This window comes from Chinchilla lanigera, unplaced genomic scaffold (assembly GCF_000276665.1).
Source record: "Chinchilla lanigera isolate Chin_1 unplaced genomic scaffold, ChiLan1.0 scaffold00096, whole genome shotgun sequence".
Classification (NCBI taxonomy): domain Eukaryota; kingdom Metazoa; phylum Chordata; class Mammalia; order Rodentia; family Chinchillidae; genus Chinchilla; species Chinchilla lanigera.
Window position 1 is genome coordinate 5,684,423 of NW_004955497.1, and position 17,595 is coordinate 5,702,017.

A 17,595-nucleotide genomic window follows, 5' to 3' on the forward strand; every position below is an offset into this window, starting at 1 on the left:
AGGAAAGAAAGAAATTGTTGAGGGAAGCCCCAGCATCCGTGAAGAGCCTCATCACTGCTCCTCTCTGTGGGGAAAAGAGTCACTCAGTTAGGAAACATGCAGGCAATGAGTTTAGCCGGCTCCCTGCCTGAGGCAGTGGACTCATGCTCACTGGTCTTACCATGTCCCTCACCATCTGGAAGCAGCTGGACCGACAGAAAGGTGGAATAGCCTTTTGAAGGTGCAGTTACAGTGCCAGCTAGATGGTAATAGCTTGCAAGGTTGGAGCAAGCTTCCCCAGGAGGCTGTACCTGCTTTGAATCAGGTCCACTGTATGATACTTTTTCTCCTAGAGCCAGGAGTCATGGGTCCAGGAATCAAGGGGCAGAAGTGGGAATGATATCACTCACCACTACTCTAGTCACCCACTAGCAAAATTCTTGCCTCCTAGCCCCATGACCTTGTGCTCTGCTGGCCTGGAAGTCTTAGTTGCAGAGGGGAAAAATTTTTTTACCAGGAAGCACAACAATGATTCCATCGAGCTGGAAGCTAAGATATCCGCATGATCATTTGGGGTTCTAATGCCTCTGAGTACACAGATAAAAAGGGAGTTAAAGTGTTGGCAGAGACAACTGATCCAGACTTTCACGGGGAAATCAGACTATTATTCCAAAACGTGGAAAGGAAGAATATATTTGGAATACAGGAGATCCCTTGGAACATCTCCTAGTACTGCATTTCCCCCAAAATAAGGCGTAACTGGAAAATAAGCCCTAGCACTCTTTTTTTCAGATACTCATAATATAAGCCCTACCCCCAAAATAAGCCTCAGTTAAGATCATCAGCCAAGCAGACACATTTAATATGTTCATTGCAACACCCAACAGACATACTGAAATATAAAATAGTGATGTCAATATATAAATAAATAATATTATCGACACTAATACTTCAATGATAATACAAATTGTAAGTAAGAACTTATAAATACCCAAGAGAGTGCCTTTGGCTAAGAGGTAAATGCCTATGTAAACAGGTGAACTTGAGACTGACTGCCGAATTACCAGCAGGAGTAGAGAACAATGCACAAACAACTTGCACCCTTGATAACCCACAGACATGACTGTACCTAATATAAATCTCCGTCATTCAATACATCCTGTGTTGTAATGGATGTGCTTTATGCACTCGTGTGAAATAAAGAAACGGTTTCTCAGTTTTGGTGCCTGCAATTCACCGTCACTTTTGTGTGGACCATCTTCTTAACCATCATTTTCGTTGTTACTCCTGTCTCAGGAGTCTCCTGTGAACACTTGATTCGGTGCAAACTCCATGAAGCCAGCCTGCAAGAGGCCGTGACGTGGGGGAGAGTTCATGGGCTGAAATCACCGCCTCTGTGTTGCCAGGGCGCTTGACCCCTACACGGACAAGGAGCGCGCGGTGAAGGAGAGCTCTAGCGCCGCCCATGAGCGGTTGGGGCCCACGCTTCTGCAGGAAAAGGAGTCGCAGGACATTCAGGCCTTCTCCCCCTGGCCAGAACTGGGGGTTTGGAGAGTTATAAGGATGTTTCAGAAGAAGACATGACTGTGTTTGAATAAATGTAGTTTTTTACACATGAATAAATACATGTAGATTGTAGTACATGAAAAATAATGCATCCCCTGAAAATAAGCCATATTACCTCTTCTGGAGCAAAAATTAAATAAGATCTGGTCTTATCTTTGGGGAAACATGGTAGCAGCACAATTCATCATACCCAGATCTTGAAAGCAGCCAACATGTTCATCAGAGGTGCATGGGTAAAGACAGTGTGCTATTTACACACAATGAAATGTTGCTCTGACATAAAGAAAGATAAACTTGGGTCCTCTGTGGGGAAATGGGTGCACCCTGAGACCATTGTATTAAGTCAAGTAAATCAGACACATGAGCTTAAATATCTCATGGTCTCTCTTCTATGAGAAACCCAAATCATAAATAAAGAGCAAAATAAAAGATAGATAATAGGAAGTAGAGAAATAGATCTTTTTCAAATGAGAAGGAGATCGAGAAACAGAAGGAATGAGAAGGGAGAGTGGGGAAAAGGGATGAAGAAAGAATTCAGATGCGTTACACATAGGTACCAGCTCCACACAAGGGTTGTCAGCATTATTAATTAAAAACATGTTTAAGGCAAGTAACAAATGCTGGCAAATAGATGAAGAAAAAGAACTCTTCCACTGTTGATGAGAATACAAGTTAGCGCAGCCTTTATGGAAAACAGCATGGAGATGTCTCAAAAAACTAAAAATAGAACAATACTGGGTATGTACCCAAAGGAGATGAAAGCTTTATACCAAAAAGATACCTGCACCCCCACATTTAATAGCGAAAATACATCAACCCAGATGACTTTCAGCAGATAAGTAAGAAGATGTGGTATAATAAATACAGTATATTATACAATGGAACTACTCAGCTATAAAAAAAGAACAAAGTCCTGTCATTTGCTGTAACCTGAATGGAATTGGAGAACATTATGAGGAGTGAAACAAGCCAGGTGCAGAAAAACAAACGCCGCGTGTTTTCACTCACTTACAGAAACCAGTAGGTCAACACGATAGAGATACAGAGCGGAATAGTGGCCACTAGAGATAGGGAAGGAGGAAGGAGAGGAGGTACAGAAAGAAATTAAGAGACTTGGAAGCTGTGTTGTGAAGAGGAAGGGAGAGCAGGGGTAGAAAAAGAGGATGTGGACATGATTAGTGCATAACATGTGCATGTATGGAAAGATCAGAATGAATCCTATGAATCTGTCCAGCTAATATGTGTTAACAATTAAAATAATAAGAAGTTAATGTGCAGTTAGCCCTGGATCCTCACATGTTCATATATGAATGTGCTAACAGGACCCACCACAGGTGGCAGGGGTCCCTGGGGCTTGAGCTGTTCCTCCTCTTGAGCTGTTCCTCCTGTGCTTCCTGGTCACCGTGAAATTAGCAGCCGTCCTCCACCGCGCTTTCCCACCGTGATATCTCTGCCTTGGAGCCACCCAGCTCTGGACTACACTCTCTGAAACCCTGAGCCAGATCAAACCTCTCCTCCTGTAAGTGGTAAGTGTTCAATATTTTATCCCAGTGCTGGGGAAGCTCACCATTACAGTTCCCAGCTCTATGTTCTGCTCTGCATGAGTTCTAGGCTTTATTCCTCTTCCACAACTGGGCGTTACAACTGAAACTCTTGGAGAGAAGACAAGTCCCCTGAGCCACCATTTAGCTCACTATCCCCTATCTCTTTAGAGTTCACTGTGGGGCTACACACATATCTCCTTCTTGCCATGTCAATGAGGCATAGTTTTAAGCTATAGCATCAGTTCACAGGCAACAAGCTTAAAGCTCCTGAGCTAGTGGATACAATACCTGGTCTTAGTGCCTGGGTTTTTTAAACAGGGACTCAGAAAGTAGTTTTTTTTCAAGTTTTCACTTAATGGTACCTCAGAAATAAGTACTCATCTCAGTGAATTCCTCAGGAAACAGAACTCTTAAGAAAGACGAGTGCTAAATCCCCAGTACAAGACGCCAGTAGGGAGTCCAGACTTGCAAGAGTCCCTCTGAAACTGTTTATCTCATATTCGAAGAAGTTTCAAAGAGCGCTACGGATTGGCAGTTCCAGGTAGTAGCTGGAACAAGTAAGAACAGAGACCATGACGGGGCGGAGTGGCTTGAGGGTGAGCTGAAAGCAGACCCTTGTCTCAGTCATGAGCCTGACAATTTCAAGTCCCTCAAAGTTGGAGAAAAGCACTGCAGCCTGAAGCGTAGAACCACATGACTTGATCCAGACAAACTGGAAGGAGGACCCTCCCTGCCTCCCCTCCCAGATGTATACCCTCTTCTCACCTGATCCAGTTTGGGCAGAAACTGTTCCTGAGGGGGTCGTTGATATAAATGGTGCGGGGCGTTGGCACTTCCAAGCCTTGCCAGTATCTTTGCCAGTCCATCCTTTCCTCCACCTTCCGACACCCAAGGAAAAACGCACAGATCCTGCAGTGAGAAGGCACGGAGATGTCACTCATGACGCAAGGCAGGCGGGCTCGGGACCCCGGCTCTCCCGGCCTGCAGCTTCTTTCCTGAGCTTCACCTCCTCCAGGACCAGGCGGAAACACATGGGCGGCTGTGCCGGAGGGGCCACCCAGGCTTTCTGCCAGCTTGCGCGACTCCATCACCTCTCCAGCCTAGAGGCTCGGGCTGGGGTAAGGCTCAGGGTGGAGAGCGACCCAAGGTGAGACGGGGCCCAGAGACTCAGACAGAGGACGCCTTGGCCTCCTTCGTGTTCCCCTCACCTTGGCTACACTTTATCCAGGCATGTTTTGCCCTGAGGTAAAGCAGGTACTTTAGAAAACCTGTAGTTACAAATTCATTCTCTATCCCCTTTGAAATGTGTATTCATCTCCTTCAAAGCTTCTTGTTACCTTTAAGATCCGGGGAATGTCTTTTTCCAGAACCCAGGGCATCTCTTTAAAATGTGGACATGAAGAAAGGGAACACCCCATCTCTCAGTGCATATGGGAGGGCCAGGGCCTAAGTTCCAAGGCTGCCTTGGTCCAAAGTATAAAACCACTTCCTGTCCTGAGGACCCTGGAAAGTTCACTTTTCCTCTGAATAAAGCTCATTAGCAAAAGCATGCAACTTGCAGTGCCCTGATCCAATCCAAGTTAGTTTTTCTTTTTCGTTGTTTTTTTTTTTGGGGGGGGGGCAGGTAGTCTTGCTTTATAGTCCAGGCTGCCCTTGAACTCGCAGGATCTTCCTGCCTCAGCCTCCCAAGTGCTGGGATTAGATGTGTGTCCCACTGCACCTGGCCCCATCCAAGTCTTAAAAACTCTTGTCCTTTCTTTCAGCAGAACTGAGCCCATGCACTTCTCCTATTGCAATAGTCTGACTTCCTTGCCTGTTTTACTTTGTTGTAGTTTTTCCTTTGACATGTTGTGACTCAAAAATGCATGAAATTTGGAACAAAACAACCTTTATTTTTTAAAAAGCAATAGAGATAAAAACCAGGAGGGGTATTGTCCTTTATACTCTCAATATGAAGGGATCATCTTTGTACCAGAATCTACGCACCTGAATTTTCTGTTTTGCCAAAGGCCCTAGAGCCCAGGGTTAGTGCACATGCTCAGACCCGTGGGAAAAGGCATTTTCCCACCATTATTGTATGTTCAAGCAGCTGTATCTCTTCATGCATTCCACTAGCAACATGCCCACGCGTGGGTGTACAGGGGAAAGGGTGAGCAAGCGCTGGGCAAGCAGCTTGATCAAAACAAATCAAGCCCTTATCTCCTTACCGCCATTTTCAAGGCTGTCTCTCTCTACCCTCACTCACCTGTCACCCACCTGTCACTCACCTACACAAACATCGGCGTTCAAACACCAGACGCCTCCTCCACCTAAACTCAGCTAGGTGAACGGCCCGTCCTGCAGAGCAGCCCCATTTAAACTGAGAAACAGTGAAGTGAACCAGCGTATAATCTACACAAAAGCAATACAGTCCTTTGCCCAAGAGAGGAGGAGGTGTGAGGAACAGACAAAGGGAATTCCTTCTGCACATCAAAAGAATTAAATATAGAGCAGATGAGAAGGACTCCTTTGAAGGAAATTAAATTCAAGTATTATGAAACGTATATTTAAAGCAACACAAAAAAGAGCCAAAAGAAACACAAAGTCAGGATTTTTTAAGTGATCTAAAAGAGCTCCAAAAATAAAAAAAGAAACAACCAAAGATAAAATAACTCAAGGAAAAGGAAAGTACATTAGAAGCAGCCGAACACAAGACTACTGAAAATTGAGATACGTTGCACAGACTGCAAAGAACTAAGTAAAATGAAATGAAAGAAGCCCAAAAAAGGAAAGGACTGCAGGAGAATAATAGCTGTGCAATAAAAGAAAGATATACAGTGTGTGCATATGTGTAATCCTTGAGGAAGAAACAAAAAAATTAGAATAAATTTTTCGCTGAAGGAAGGCCTGAGTTTAATGAATTTAATGTGATTCAGGGATACCTGATAAAAGTCAATACCAAAGCACTTCTGGTAAAGTTACTAGATTTTAATAATGAAAAAAGACATTATTATAATCACAAAATAATTGAATTTCTTCCATTTTCTGCTGGACAGAAAATAATGGAACCACACTTAGACTTCGGCACTGAAACAATTAAGCTACAGAAATAGATCAAATATCTCACCAAGAGATAAAATAAAATGCGCCTGGCGGGAACCAGGTTTACTCAAGTGCAAAATTAAGACTTAAAATGATAAAAGGTAGATCACCCTTTGGGGACCATATTTCTGTTGAAATGGCTTTACAAAACTAGGTTAAAAAAATTGTTACACTGGGTATGCTGGTACATGCTATAATCTCAGCAAGAGGGAGACTGAGGCAAGAGGATCACGAGTTTGAGGCCAGCCTGTGCTACATAGCAAGTTCAAGGCCAAGATTACATAGCAAGACCCTGTCTCAAAAAACAAAATAAAATTTCTAAAATGCTGTGAATAATGAAGATATCTATCACCAAACCAAAATTTAATCAAAAGAAAAAAATCCAGATGGCTAGGTGAGGAACTCTAAAGCATTTTTTCTCCTGAAGAAATTATCTGCTTTGTACTAAAGTGAACTATAGGAAGGCAGAGCAGACAGAAACCAAAGCGCAAGTCTTTTTTTCTTTTTCTTTTTTTTTTTTTTTTTTTTTTGGTGCTGGGAATCAAACTCAGGACCTTGCGCTTGCAAGGAGCTGCACCACTGAGCTACATCCCCGGCCCCAAAGCTCAAGTCTTGCAATAATGGAGAACCTAAACAAGCCCTGGACAGACACATGCTGTCCAGGAGAGGGAGAGCCAGAGGGCAGCTGGTGAGTTCAGCATTCAGACACCCCACAGAGTCTCCAGGAGAGTGCCTCAGCATCAACCTGAAGGAGGAAAAACAAAAGTGAAAGTGGGAGAAAGGAAGGAAAGAAGGAAATAAAGGGAGGGAGGGAGGAAGGGAAGAAAGAAGGGAGGGAGGGAGGAAGCAAGGAAGGGAGGAAGGAAAGGAGGGAGGGATGAAGCAAGGGAGGCAGGGAGGGAGGAAGGAAGGGAGGGAGGGAGGGAGGAAGGGAGGAAGGGAGGTATAGTGGATTGATAACTGGTGGTCAACTTGTAACCACTCACTCAACTTGAGTGAGTGGTGCCGGGTGTGGGAGGCCCACCTGAGGACTGTTGCCAGCAGCATAAGAGGCAGACCTGGAGAAGAAGAAGCAGGCTGTTGGGAGCTGAGAGAGGCTGTGGGGAGCTAACTTTCCTGATGAACTTGTCTGTTTTCATCCTCCGAGGAGCTCGGGACCTCACTGGCGCTGAGAATGGCTTCAGTTCACTTTGGAGAGCTCTGGTCCTCACTTTGAGCATAGCTTCCTGGTTCCGGAGGGGAAGATGGTGCATTGCCAGCCTCCTGGAAAAGCTTGCTGCATTGGCTTCCCTGATGGGAACTCGGCCATCCTGATCATCGGAGGAGCTCAGGACCTCACCGTTGCCGAGGATGGCTGTGGTGCCTTTTGGGGGAGCTCTGGTTCTTCTGAGCATCACTTCCTAGCTCCAGTGCAGATCCCTCAGCCTGCTAGCACAGGTCCTTCATCCTGCCACCACTGACCTTTGGGCCTTTCCAGCAGATCCGTGAAACAGGTCTGCATGAGACGTTGTCATGGGTTCTGGGCCTCCAGTTGGATTCATGGAAGGCATTGTTATGAGCTCTGGGTATTCAGCTCAACTCATGTAGGACATTATTGTGGGATCCAGGCCCTCAGCTGGATTCCTTGGTCTTAGTGTGTGGACAGATTTCCTGCACTCTTTTGTATACTGTTCTTTGGGTGACTATTATAAATAATCATGTAAAGTATGTGTCCTGTATTATATTGTTCCCCTTGCAAAAGAAGTCCCAAACTAACACAGGAGGGAAGAAGGAAGGAGGGAGGGAGGAAGGGAGAGAGGGTGGAAGGGAGGGAGGGAGAGAGGAGGGAGGGAGGGAAGAAGGAAAGAAAGAAGGGAGGGAGGGAGGAAGGGAGGAAGGAAAGAAAAAAGGAAGGGAGGGAGGGAGGGAGGAAGGGAAGAAGGGCAGAAGGAAATAAGAAGGGAGGAAAGGAGGAAGGGAAGGAGGAGGGGTGGGAGGGGGAAGGGAAAACGATCATACTTACTATGTCACAAAAATAAAACACAGGATTTGAACACCAATAAAGAGAAACTGTGAAAGGTGATCCAGAAGATTTGAAAAAGCACCAAATAAAACCCCTAGAAATAGAAGGGAAGTCATAGACAAAGTCAAAAACTAAATGAACAAGTTTAGCAGTAGATAGAGTGCTACTGAAATGAAAAATAATGAAATTAAATATAGATAAGAAAAATTCAAAATTACAGCAGGAAGAAGCAAAGATGTGTAATATTCATAAAAGAGTTGAAGAGGCCAAATGAATAAAGTGAGGTGATCTAACAAAGAATTAGCTAGAACTCTGGAAGATGAACACTCTACCAGTGAGTTGTATGCCAGCCCTGAGAAAAATCTTAGAAGTAGTTGGGTCAGAGGTGGCAGGGGATAATTATAAAGAGAATGGACGTGGTCTGACACTAGGTTATCTTCTCAACAGCAGAAAAAAATGAGTATCCTTGAATATTATTGAGTATTATTGAATATTACAGAAAATTAATGACCAGTCCTTTTTCTTTTTCTTTTTTTTTTTTTTTAATGATGAAGCATCCTAGCTTTTCTGGGATAAATACCACTTGGTCATGATTAGTTTCTTAGGGATAGGAAAATACCACACAGTGGATGGCTTACAGCAATAAGCACTTCCTGCTTCATAGTTGTTGAGATCAGAAGACTGGAATCAAGGCATTGTCAGTGCCATGTGCCAGCAGCATCTATACAGGAAGGTCCTTCTGTCCCCCTTCCAGCTTCTAGAGCTCCAGGCATTCCTTCACAGGTGGCAGCAAAACTCTGCGTCCACCTTCACATAGTATTCTGTCTCTTCACAGCATCTTCCCTGTTTGTGTCTTTATGTCAAAGTTTTTATAAGGACACTGTCTTAGTTACTTTTCTTATTGCTGAGACAAGATACACAGCACCCAGAGTTAAAGAAGGCAAGATCTATTGTAGCTCGCAGTTTGTAAAGGTTTCAGTTAATAGTTGGCTGGCTTCAAGGCAGAAAGAAAAATGAATTCAGAGAATCACAATATTTCTGGAGCCAGAAACTGGTACAACCACTTAATGACTAATTGACTAACTGCAGGAAAGTGAGTCATCCACTTGCTTAGGGCATAAAATCTCCTGGAGATGCAATCTTACAGAGGACCCACAGCTTCACAGTTTTAACTGCAAGAGCACCACTAGATTCACAGGGTGAAGGCCCCTCATGCATCTACCAATGGAAGATGAAAAGTAAACATTTTGAAATATGCCCAGAGCGGTACCTCTTCTAACATTAAGGAAATGAAGCATGCCTTTTACAAGCCCACTGGTAGACGGGAAATATCCAGGAAAGTATCAGTAGGCTTGAGAATATTTAAATAGAAACTTCACAATGAACAGCAAAGACTAAACAGAATGGATTCAAATATTGTGGGACAATCTCAAAAGATATAAAATATGCATACTGAAAATACCAGAAGAAAAAGAAAATAACACAGGGAATATTTGAATTGAAAACAGCTGAGAATTTTCCAAAATTAACAAGCCACAAGTCCATCAAAGCAAGAAAAATACCCCTGCAAGATCTACACCTAGATATATATATATTCTTACTGCAGAAAATCAAATGAGTACATCTTGAAAGAAGCCAGTAAGAGCAACACCTTACTTGAAAGGTTAAAAATATATTGGACTTCTCACGTGAAAATAAGAAAGCAAAAAGACAGCAGAGAGAAATATTTAAAGTGCTAAATGAAAGGGAAACAGAATAAAAACAACTACCAACCCCAAATTCTGTAATCAGTGTAATTATTCAGAGGAACAAAAATTGAGAGAATTTGTCACTACTCAACCTGCCATCAAAAGAAATGCTAACAGAAGTTCTTCAGAGATAAGAAAACTTCTATGAGCCAGATACTTGGGTTTACATAAAGGGCATTAGATAAGAAAATAATGAGGGTAAAATACAATCTTTTATTTTTCTTATTTTTAATTGATTTAATAGATAACAATTTGTTCAAGATAATACTAGAAATTATTTTGGGTAAGTATAGCATGTAGATAAATGAAATGAATGTCAGCAATGTCATAAGAGATATGACAGAAAAATAGGAATATACTGTTACAAAGTACTGGCACAATCCACAGAGAAGTCCTCAGTGTGAGGTACCTAAGAACATCAAAATATATGAAGCAAAAATCAGTAGACAGGAAAGGTTCTAGAGAGATGGAAAGTAGGAAGCACAAGACAATATTCTACTGGCAGAATCTGTCTAGTGTAACTATTTTTAAATAGTGGGGTCCATTAAATGCTTGCAGGAGAAAACACTCTTGCCCTGTAAGCAGCAGTTATTTCCAGTTAATTTCACCTCATAACACAGTAACTGCTACTGACCTCCCAGCTCCAGCCTTGTAGAACACAGCTGTGTGCTTGTTCCAAGAGTATCCCACATGCAGCTCACAGCTAGCAGGAGCCAGGGTGGATGAAAAGGACCTTATCTTTAAGCATCAGGACCATGCTGTGACTGCTGACTGCTGTTTCTGAACACAGAGGAGCACATAAAACGTTGGGTGGCCAGTATTGTGCACTTCCCATCATCACTGCAAGCACTTTGGGCTGAAGTGACTTCCAAGAGAGGTAAAGGGGCAATGCCCTTTTTTCAGCCCTATTACAACAACCTATGCCAGACTCTTCTACTATAAATTTGTACTTTAGCATAACAATAGCTCCCTGTGTATCTCAATAGCTGTGCCTGGGAGATATAGGAAGCAATCTTTGTGTTTACCCACTTTATACAATGAACAGCAAGGTGTGTGCACATGCACAAAAGTGTCACACCAGAATTTTTACCTACATAATGCTCCATCTAATAAATGTAGTGTATATGTTTATCTGAGCATCACAGGGGGTAAAATATACCCACAGCACTCTTCTGTTATGAAAATATGTACTTTACCATAATGAAATGTGAGTATGACTCACAGTAGCTTCACCTGGGGAAAACAAACATCCATATATATGCATTTGCTCACTTGTCAAATGAACAGCAAGGTATGTACAGGAGCTTCAAAGCACCAACAGGTGAGTTTTACTTATGAAATGCTCATTGCTAAATTTCTGTGCATTTAGGATTTGTTTTTTTTTAAAGTTTTCTTTAGATTTTTCTGGGAGAAAGTTTTCTTTAGATTTTTCTGGGAGAAGTAACCCAATTCAGTACAATGGCACATGAGAAACCAAATTTATAAGTTTTCAAGGAGGTTGAAAGTAAATAATCAGATGACACATGCATGGATGATGAAGATGACAATGACTTTGATGTTGGCCATGTGAGCCAAAGTTCCTGTGTCAGTGAAATGCAGCAAGAATCAACTGATACAGACACAGGGGATGCAGACCTCCTTGATTCAGATGATGAAGATGATGATGAAGAAGATGATGATGAAGAAGATGATGATGAAGAAAGCAGCAATATGAGTATGTATTTCATTAGTCAAAATGAAACCAAATGGAAAAAGCCAATGTTAGAATGAAAATATAGTGATAGAATGATATAGTGACAGAAATATAGAATGAAAATATAGGTCCAAAAATATAGTGAGAGTCTCGGCAGGGGTGAAACCTACTGGACAGAATGCCAGCACTGCCATTCAGTGTTGCAAATTATAACAGACAAAATGCTACAAGGTGTTTGTGAAATACACAAATGCTGAAATATAAATGTTCTATATGCACCAACTGCCATATTCAAAAATGCACTCAGTATGACACCTCACTAGCTGAACTGAAAGCATTCATAGGTCTGCTGTATTTAGCAAGGATTTTTCATGATAATCACAGGAATGTAAAAGACTTATGGACATAGGCTTGAGTTTTATAGAACAACAATGACACTGAGGAGATTTGGTTTCCTTCAGAATTGCCTAAGGTTTGATGCTAAAACTGCCTGCAAAGAAAGAAAAAGAACTAATAATCTGACTGCTATCCACTCCTTGTTTGAGAGATTTATGAGTAATTGTCAAGCAATTTACACACAATCTGAATGCATGAATATTGATAAACACCTTGCAGCATTTCATGGTTGCCATAGTTGCAGGCAGTATATGCCCTCCAAAAAGCTTCAAAATTTGGCATAAAAACTTATGGCATTGTGGATATGAAGACTTATTATGGTTTCAGTTTAGAAATTTATCCTAGAACTCAGCCACCAGGTTTTTATTTCTATACTAATAAACCAAATGATGATGTGAACAGACTTGTTGCTCCAGTCTCCCAAGTGAATTGGAATGTGACATTTGACAATTGGTTTACCAGTTTCCAATTGACATTACATTTGCTAATAGAGTACAAGTCTACCAATCAAGGAACTACACACAGGAAGAAAGCAGAAATTCTAAATGAAATGTTGCACTCTCAAAACAGAGAATTGTATAGTACAATCTTTGGGTTTCAGAAATATATAACATTGGACTCATATATGACAAAAACAAAGGCTGGTACTGCTGACGTCAACATTCACCATGATGGAAGTATTGATAGGGAACCCTCAACAAAACAGAAGCTTGAGATGCTAACTTTCTACAACAAAACCAAAGGCAGAATAAATGTTGTTGATGAGTTATACAGCAAGTATGATGTCACTTGAAACACAAAGCATTGGCCAATGATTGTGTTTTACTCAGTCCTAAACATTTGGGGCACATATAGCTTGATAGTTTACAAAGAAAATAACAAGTGCAAAATATCATGGAGAAATTTTCTCAAAGCCAGCTGAACTATACAGAAAGACCCTGCCAATAAATAAATAAATAAATAAACAAATAAATAGCACGACAATGCTAAGGATTGGCAAGGACATTAGGAAGTAGAAACAGACACAGTACTGGCAGGTATATAACTTGAATTGAAAGAGAGCAAGTTTGGGTTGCACATGCCTTACAATTTAGTACTTCCACACAAAGTTATAGCTTTAAAACTTGGGTGTCTGTTCAATGTGCATTTCAACATGGGTAAGAGTGAAGGAATAGGAAAACCTCAATACCCATCAATAGAAGAACAGTTAAATAAAATCTACATTAATCACATGATGAAATACTATAGGCACTAAAAACTATCAGTAAATGGATCTCAAAACCTACCCACTTTTAAAGCAATAGTTACACAGGGTATCTCTCAGGCACTGGGCATTCTCCATTACCTCCATTGTGCATGGAGGCCACAATCATCAGGAAAGGTAGAAAATATGAATGAGATCCTAAAGAGACATCTTCACAAAATGGCGCAGGAGACCCATCTCCAGTGGCCTCACTTACTACATTCTCATCAAAATAAGAAATACACCTCAAATTCTAGGCCTCAGTCCATCTGAAGTGCTTTATGGATGCCCTTTTCTCACTAATAATTTTCTCTTCAATAGAGAAACAGATGCCTTACTAAAGGATGTCACCTCACTGGCTAAATTCCAAGAGACTCTTCCACAGCTAATGGAAGCTCAGCCTAATGAAAAGGGAAATCCCATCTTCCACCCCCAGAGACTTAATACTGTTAAAGTCTCTTCCCTCGTCATCCTCTTCCCTAGGACCAATCTGGGAAGGCCATATACTGTGATCCTGTCAACTCCATCAGCTGTCAAGGTAGCAAGCCTGGACCCCTGGACACATCACAACTGACTCAAGTCCTGGGAACTAGAGACTGTCCCTGAGTGTGAGCAACCATCACTGGAATACTCCTGTGAACCCATAGAAGACTTAAGATTCTGGTCAAAGAAAAAACAAAGTGTTCAGATAAGTAATCTCAGATGTTACTCTTAGTCCTTTTACTGTTCACTTTACCACTTAAGGGAGAATGCAATTCCTTTCTAAGGTGGGCGCGAGAATATGCAGAATCATTACAACAAGCATCTTGCTGGATATGTGTCCTGTTCCCCTTGTGGAATACATCAGGACTTCCTTGGTGTGTATCCCCAAGGAGATGATTAAAATAAAATACAAGATTATATTGGTGAGTTGTGAAAGAGTTCAATGGTTCATAGTTTAGCCCACCATTACAAAGTAGCTGAGTGGCCTATAAACTATACTCTTAACGGTCCCAGACATAATAGAATTTTTTTCTAACAATGCCACTGAAGCCTCTCTAAAGGATCTACTATGACCCCTACTAAGTAAAAATAAGGATCCCATCCTGGGGGCCAACAACCATAGATAGCACGATGGCTGCTTTCAGATATGGGATGATTATCTATGGTTAACTCCCACTATAGGATATCTTAGTAGAAAGGTCCCCTTATGTTGGGAACAGAAAAATCACTCTTATTCCCACTGGCCTAACTCTATTAAATACTTGGGATGGACATACCCCAAACAATGTATACATACACAAAAATAACTTTACAGGCTGAAGACTAGTTTGCAACAAACTGATTTAATCACCCTGGAATTAGATGGGAAACCCCCAATGCACTCATTGGTCCTGTGGAACCAATTTGAGGCCTTGGATACTCCCTGGATGGATAGGAAGATGCACACTTGGATTTGCACAGTTACAAGGCAGAAGTGTCAAAAGTATTGGCAAACGTACAAACTTGCCCCACCTATGGCATCAATCAATGGTCTAGAATTGTATTTCACTAGTATGATCATTTGGCTTCTATATTTATCCCATCTCTAGAGTTAGAGGATGTCATGCAACACACTGAGGTCTTAACTAACTATACTCAGTGGGCCTTAAATGATACCTTGGCAGATATCTCTCTCCTGAATGAAGAAGTAAAATTAATAAGACAAGCCCTCCAAAATCAGATGGCATTAGACATTCTAACAGCAACCCAAGAGGGTTCTTGTGCAAATATAAAAGCTGAATGTTGTGTACATTCCTGATCCTTCTGCTAATATCTCAATAGCTGTTCAAGATATTAGATGACAAGTTAATGACATGTCAGATTCTAAAATTCCCTGGACCTTCTCCTTATCCTCTTTGTGGAAAGCTATTACTGGTTCCTCCTGGTGGAAAACCTTGTTGGCTATATTCATAATTATCCTGTTGATTTTATTATGTGGCCCATGCATACTTAACTGTTTCTGTGGCCTTGTCTCCTCCAGATTTAAAGCTGTACATCTACCCAAGGTAAGAACACCTGGCACCTATCGAGGGCCTTTAGATAGACCCTCTGTGGAGTATCTCTGACTGCCAATCACAATTACAACCCTCTTCAGCTGTAAGAAGCCAGATCGGTCTCTGACTCTTGCTCGCCCCTCCCCGACCCCCACATGGCAGTCAGGGTACTTCTTCAGGGGGAGAACATTGCAGATAGCTAAGTTAGGTAGACATATTACAGGTAGTCAGACAGGGCTGAGCCCTTGAGAGGTCAATGCAGAAGACAACTGTGATGAGAGGCACATTCACTGAAGGCCAGGCTTCAAGAAAAAGAACTACTCACCCATGTACTTCCCCTAGAGATGCAGCAGTGATTAATATTCTAAGTGGACATCAACCACTTTGGTGACCAAACCTTCTTAACCCACCCTTTCAGGTAAGGCCTTGTCTGCCCATGTGCGCTTGCTATGTGACTTGTTTCCCCATTTGATCCCCCATTTAATCAATATCACCCTAGCAACTATACCTGTTGTATACTTACTGGTTGACCATAGTTTTGTCCCACCTCACACCCATCCTATGATCTGCCACTGGATCAGTATTACCTAAGTGACTATACTTGCAATCTTATTGATTGATTGTAGCTCTTCCCACCTTAAGCCTGCTTTACCTCATGGCTTTACTCAATAAACACCCTTGAGAGGTGGGATTGGTGGGCCACCCACTTTCCAGGCCCATTCTGTCCCTCTCAGACAGATACTTTCTTTCTCTCAATAAATTCTTCCTACTCTTAAAAGAAAAAAAAAAACTAGCCAGTGTGAAAAAAAAATATATATATATATGTACTATATTTACTCATTTATGTAAACTTTTTAAAAATCACACCTACGGGGCTGGGGATTTAGCTCAGCGGCAAAGCGCCTGCCTGGCAAGCGCAAGGTCGTGAGTTTGGTTCCCGGTACCAGAGAAAAACCAAAAAAAAAAAAAAAAAAAAACACACCTACAATATTATATATTCCTTATAGATATATATAGTTTTAGATCTTAAAATGTGCTAAAAACATGCATAACACATTGATACCAGTAGGTTGTGGTCCAGGAGCAGGAAGAATGATCTTGGAGGTAATGACCAAATATAATTTTTCCTTTCTTTTATTTCAATGATTTATTTCCTGTTGAAAAAAGCATAGAGTAAATCCAGAAAGTAAATATAACACCATGTGACACAGTATTACAAACTCAGTTTTACACACTCATCTCCCTAAACACATACACACCAGTTAGATCGTATTGGCAACCATTCCCTCACTGAAGAAATAGTGCACTGGCACCAAAGACAGTCCAAACTGATACAATAGTTTTGAACAATATGAAACTACATATAACGTTATCATCTCAACTTACTATTTCTCTGGCCATTTGGGATATAAGATACTGATTTGACACTCTAAACGCCTGTCTCAGAGAGTTGGCAAGAGCCTGTTTGGAGTACTACAGTGTAAAAGGACACATCCAAGTCTGCCTCTGTAAGCCTGGGATCTTTGAGAATGTGCCCAAGTTCAGTTATAATTCAGTTGCAGAGCAGCAGCCCACTTAAAGGGACAGCAAAGTGAAACACTCACCAATCAGGCCGAAGAGACCGCTTTGGAGTAGAAAACTGATCTTTAAAGGTCAATATCTTGACTGTTGCCACACAAAATATAGACCTAAAAGCCAGACTGTGGCCCCTGAGCTTAGCTGAAAATTTCCCAGCTTCACTCTGAACATTCCGACAGTTGGAAGGGGGGCGGTCCTCACTTCCCCTCCACCCTGCTCTGAGCCAGGCAGCCAGCTTCTGTGCTTACAATTCACAGACTTCTTTCCCCTCCATCCTTCTAGCTCACCATGGAGGGATCAGGAGAGGTGGGCACTTAGAAGTCCAACCATCTTTCCTCCAGGTGGCTCAGGAATGTAATGTCCCTTACCAAGGAGCTGACACACCATAGCCTGTGCTATGCACCTCACCTGATGCCTATGTTAATAATCAGCTTAATTTAGCTATTCCCCAATATATATGTTTTTCAAAAGAGCATGTTACACATCATGAATATATGCAATTTTTTTCAGTTTAAAAAAAGTTAGAGAAAATACAATCAGCTTTGCTATTGCAAGACAGAAGACAAATTTCTAACTTGAAACAAATTAATATAATGCTATTATTCACATTTTATTGATTTTAGAACTGAGACTCAGAAGGATCAAGTCTCCGACTGACCTGGATCCTTCTTGAAGCAAAAATTGCTACGAAAGCCATTTTAATACACCTGGACAATATCTAACACATTTAACAAATAATATACATTCAAC

At 41.6% G+C, this 17,595-nt stretch overlaps 1 protein-coding gene across 4 annotated transcripts in view; it reads right to left on the reverse strand.

The window, feature by feature from the left end:
- Positions 1–17,009, reverse strand: part of LOC102025027 (phospholipid-transporting ATPase IB-like) — a 216,397-nt gene extending 199,388 nt beyond the window's left edge. The window contains exons 1-3 of one of the 4 annotated variants that reach the window (XM_005406337.1): positions 16,872–17,009; positions 16,331–16,421; positions 3,855–3,998 (exon numbers count right to left, since the gene is read on the reverse strand). In XM_005406337.1, the coding sequence (XP_005406394.1) occupies positions 3,855–3,955 (101 nt within the window). In that variant the 5' untranslated portion in view covers positions 3,956–3,998; positions 16,331–16,421; positions 16,872–17,009. Of the gene's footprint in view, positions 1–3,854; positions 3,999–16,330; positions 16,422–16,653; positions 16,790–16,871 lie in introns of those variants that run through there. The other 3 variants (XM_005406338.1, XM_005406339.1, XM_005406340.1) reach the window with 3 other exon arrangements.
- Positions 17,010–17,595: the final 586 nt, after the last annotated feature.